The 4,982-nt window shown below is 44.0% G+C and overlaps 1 protein-coding gene across 1 annotated transcript in view; it reads right to left on the bottom strand.

Annotated features, from left to right (window-relative positions):
* Positions 1 to 1,832: 1,832 nt before the first annotated feature.
* The window catches only part of LOC130369640 (centriolar coiled-coil protein of 110 kDa-like), an 11,968-nt gene continuing 8,818 nt past the window's right edge, over positions 1,833 to 4,982 (bottom strand). Inside the window, exons 10-14 of the mRNA XM_056575126.1 lie at positions 4,956 to 4,982; positions 4,545 to 4,618; positions 4,217 to 4,282; positions 4,035 to 4,094; positions 1,833 to 3,216 (exon numbers count right to left, since the gene is read on the bottom strand). The exon at positions 4,956 to 4,982 is cut by the window's right edge and continues 90 nt beyond it. Of these exons, the coding sequence (XP_056431101.1) occupies positions 3,141 to 3,216; positions 4,035 to 4,094; positions 4,217 to 4,282; positions 4,545 to 4,618; positions 4,956 to 4,982 (303 nt within the window). The 3' untranslated portion in view covers positions 1,833 to 3,140. The remainder of the gene's footprint in view (positions 3,217 to 4,034; positions 4,095 to 4,216; positions 4,283 to 4,544; positions 4,619 to 4,955) is intronic.

Genomic DNA, 4,982 nt, shown 5'->3' with positions numbered 1-4,982 from the left:
ACACACACAAAACATTTTTCACATGGTACACACACATGCACCCAGGTACACACACACACAAATCACAAATTTGCATGTGCACGTGCATGCATGCTCTCTCAAACACACGCACACACACACAGGCAATCACACAGGCAATCACACAGGCACACACACAGGCACACACACAGGCACACACACAGGCACACACACACAGGCACACACACACACACACACACACACACACACACACACACACAAACACACACAAATACAACAACACACGTACATGGCAGCATGAGGGAGGTTTCATCTTTAGCTCTTCCAAGAAAAGTGGGTCCTTGAGCAAGGACAGCATGTGCTCTAGCATAGCACTATGTAGAAACATGTATTGCTGATGCATATCATGTATAATAAAGTCCATTAAAAGGGTCACTGACAATAAACAAAACAACAAACAGTCATACATACACACAGTTAGTAAAACATGAGTTGTTTGTCCCAATTAAAAGACGAGGAGAAGGATTAGGATATAGGTTTTTGTTTAAGTAATACTATACCGATTCACAAGCTAACCGACATACAAGGGCATGCAAACAGCTCCGAGAAGTCTTAAGCCTCTTGTTGCAAACTCACAAGACTAAAGATGAAACACAGGCCATATTGTTTCCTCCTCATCCTGTGTTCTATCGCCAGCATGTAAACCATAACCGCTGCGTTCTCTCTTCATGAACACCGCTGCCCTCTGGTGGCCACTCGTGTGTAATGTCCTCCTTTATTTCAGTGACTCAGTCCTCCTGACCGCTCAGGTAATCTCCGCTGTTTGTTTGCTTTCTGATTGACGTCGTGTCCGCAGGAAAATCACCCTGCCACCGAAAATGAACTCATGATGACCAATATAGAGCCGGAGGCTTTTGGGAAATGAAGGCGGGAGGAAATATTTTTTGTATACAGAGGGACTTGTCCTGCAGGTCTGGAATTGGAAAGAACCGCCACTCGGTCACACCTGGTTGAGTTCGAGCTGAGTCAGGGCCTGACAACACCCTGTCTGTCTGTCTATCTGAATTCTTGTCTGTCTGCTGTTTCACTGTTTGTCCTTGTGCTTATCTGTCTGATTATCTGTCTTTATCGGTCTGTTGGCCTCTGTGTGTCAGTCTGTATGTTGGTGTGTCAATTTCGCCCTCGTTGTCATATAGCCTGTCTGTTGGTGTTTTCGCCTGTCTGTTGACCCCTGCCTGGAAGCCGTGTGTGTGAGGTAATGGTGTTACCCAGGGAGGTCAAGCACGGGTGAGTCAGTTCATCTGAAGCTGGCATACTGAACATCACGTCACCAGAACGGTAACCGTGCGTCAGTTCTCCGTTTGAGGAGTTGATTGTTGTTGTTGTTGTTGTTGTTGGGGACCTGTCTGACTAGAACCATTCATCAGATCAGCACTCATTAAGACTCATAGAATAGTATAACGACCAGAGGCCATTTAATTCCCTATTTAGTGTCTTTGAGGTTTCTAATCTCATGAGTATGTCCTGTCATTTAGAGCAGCCTCCATAATAAGTAGAAACATTTAAATCTTATTTGTGGCAAAACCACCCTTAAGATCAAATCCTAACATCGCCCCTGATAACAACTTAAAATAAAAGAGGGCTCAACATTTAAATTGAATGCTCATACAAAGGTGACAAGGGTACAAAGTGTTTCGAGAGCGCACTCATGAGTAGGCCTACTTGTTTTTCTGAGTCACCATCAGACAGGGGATGTGACTGACTGACCGAGGCCATATAAGTGCCTTACTTTGTATTTTTTAGGGCCGTAAACAGACAAAAGGCCACCAAGCGACTCATGCTGAACAGCCTTTTGCAAATATAAATGAAAAACAGTCTGGTTTTGGTCACCTTCCTGGATGTGGAGTGAATGAGACATTTCCTTACCTGTGACATGACAGGATACATGACAGCCACTCTTGTTTGACCAATCTCTTTCTGTGTACCTGATACATACCTACGGGTAAGGGAAATGGTTGATGAGGGTGTGTGGCGAGCTGAGTGAGTAAACTATGTCAGCATAAACATTACCGGGACAGAATCAAATACAGAAGGGAATTTTTTTTTTATGGTTATTATTACTCACATGAACCACAATCTTCTCTGGAAATATGTGATAAAAGTTGTCGGGAAGATTATATGAGCCTTGATATCCCTTAGTGTGAAAGGTGCACACACTTATCTGAACAGAAACAATAGTCTGAGAATACCTTGCTATTTATACACTTTAATATCATCTCTCCCTAACATGTCAGTATTTAAAAGCAACATGATGGTTGGGTGTTTGTCATTATTTAGACATTCACATAAGACATTTAGCTCTCCGTATAAATACATTCAGATTTATTTTCTTTTGGCATGGATCCTATCCAAACAACATACACACAAAACAATGAAAAGTAGGGTTGGTATAAATAAATAGGCACCAAGAATAAAAGGGGTCAAGCTAACTTGACCCTTATCACATCAATTCCAATATAATTCAGTTTAACACTCGACTACCAATGACTGTCAGTAAAGCATCAGTGAAAATTGCATTTGAAATGACAGTCAAGGAAAATATTACATTCAGCAAGCATGCAGGATAAGTAGATATGTGTGAGGGAAGGCACAAACATTTCTCTTTCTCACTAATGGAAAACCTTAACCTTTGTTACTCTTTACTTTAGCTGCAAGTATGACATTTCTTTTTTATCTAGTAGTTATAAATCTCACACAGACAAGTCTTCCAGTCTGTGACATGACAGTAAGGGCACATTATAGTCTTTAAAGTTCAATGTTATAAAAAGTGCTTTTCTAGATCATACAAAAACAATAACCGAGGTAATAGACACGTGGAGAAGGAGAGCAGTAGACCTTTGTGTTTAGCAGCAGTCATCCAAGTAGCGGTAGTTGTACTGTACATACGACACTGCTTGGTTTTTACAGATACAGACAGAGGTGTTCTAGTGTTCTTGCAGGTTAAGGGGGCCACCTGAGCGGCGTGTTCAGCCCAACGAGGTCTGGTTCTCCAGGCCCTCTGAGTGGCGTGTTCAGCCCAACGAGGTCTGGTTCTCCAGGCCCTCTGAGCCGCGTGTTCAGCCCAACGAGGTCTGGTTCTCCAGGCCCTCTGAGCCGCGTGTTCAGCCCACAGAGTTCTGCTTCTTCAGGCCGTCCGAGCGAGTGGTCCTCCCCTCTGGGGTCTTCCGGTAGCAGCTCCTGATGGAGGGGCGGGGGGGGGAGGGGAAGGGGCGACACACATTGCTCTAGCATTGGTTCTCAAAGTGCGGCCCGCGGGCCAATGGCGGCCCGCAGAAACATTCCTGGTGGCCCGCAATGACATACTTGAGTTATAAAAAAAAAGTTTTTTTATTTTTTATTATTATATCAATATTAATTTAAACAAAAATAAATAAATTGAAAGAGAAAAGTCTACTCTCTCTAGGATGAACCTTAATTTCGTGATTTAGACCTCACTTGACCTCACTACCAGAGGTCCACGGTGCAATGTATTTTTTCACCACTGGGATGCTGACGGCTTTTCCAGCCAAATTTTTTTTCCTTTGGCACCCCTCAGTCAAATTTTGGGTTCCTAAATTGGCCCTCAGCTGTCAAAACTTTGAGAACTCCTGCTCTAGAGTCAATGTTTTACAGGTCAAACTACTGCATCGTTTTTTGCACGCCAGGACAAATTGCTTAAAAAAAGCTTCCTAGAAAACACATTGGCTGAACCAAGTGGTTCGGTTTTACTGACACTGAAGTTATCACGACGCAATCAGAGCTAAAACCGTGTTTGGAAATAATACCTTAACCAGAGAAACCTGCGCAATACTTTCCAGGAAAACCACAGGCCTTCGCAAATCTTAAATTACCTCTGGGTCATGACTTGATCACAAAGAATGACGTGGATCCTGCGGCAAGACCAGTTTAAAAAACCAACCGCTTTCAATTATGCTGGCTTGATCACAGATGCTGTAAAAAACAATTATGGGGAGTCGGGAATCAAAGCTAAACGTTGAAGGAAACTCTATACTAACCCCTGGTGTTTGAGCTTGTCTACGGCCGGGGCTTTCTGGCCTTGCTTTGCTTCCGGGACGCTGAATGAGGAGAGGGCGATGTGACCCGTTGTTTACATGACGAAAATGTGGATGAAGATGACGACGATGATGAAGTGAGCGGGCGGTTGGATGAAGGCAGAGCAGCTGGTCCTTGACAGTACCTGTTGTTCGAGGCGCCCTTCGTCTTCTGTGATGTTTTCCTGCCCTGAGCGGGAGATCCAATCACCCTTTAGGGAGCAGAAAGCACCATTTAAGTACGAAACATAATGGATGGCATGTATATTATTAAATAGAATAAATAAATACATTGCATCAAATAAGTTATGCATACACATACGAAAGTAAAGCTCTTGCAGAATTCCTCCTACAACACATTCATTTCCTTTCCATTGTTCATGAATGTCCCCTCAGGGATGAATTCAGTACCAATGTAATGTTAGATAATATAAACACAGAGGCTGTGCAATCTCTAAAGTCCCCACTACTCACCTCCTCTTCCTGTCCAGGGACCTCTGTGTAGCAGCCGACAACGCCACTCTGTCTTTGGGGCTCTTGGCTTTCTCCTGGAAAAGTGTTGTTCAGTAAGTAGAGCACAATGGGTTTGCACAATATCATGCAGAGGCTTTGGGAGAATGCTGGACAGAGGTAGGTGAAACGTTACTGCACTACGTACATGAGTGGACAAGGTAAGTGGATGACAGGGAGATAAGTGGATTACATAGACTTAAGTGGAATACGGGGACATTATGGGACTACAGGGACCTAAGTGGACTATGGGGACATTATGGGACTACAGGGCCACTGTTGAACTACTTTGATGTTATTGGACGACGAGAGGGTCAGTGGACCACAGAGAGGTAACTGCACTGCACGGGGGGGGGGGTGAGACCATGGGGTTACCATCTCTCTCTGCTTCCTCTCGGCTCG

The sequence above is a fragment of the Gadus chalcogrammus genome, chromosome 2, assembly GCF_026213295.1.
Source record: "Gadus chalcogrammus isolate NIFS_2021 chromosome 2, NIFS_Gcha_1.0, whole genome shotgun sequence".
NCBI lineage: Eukaryota > Metazoa > Chordata > Actinopteri > Gadiformes > Gadidae > Gadus > Gadus chalcogrammus.
This window is presented reverse-complemented; position numbering and strand designations above follow the sequence as displayed.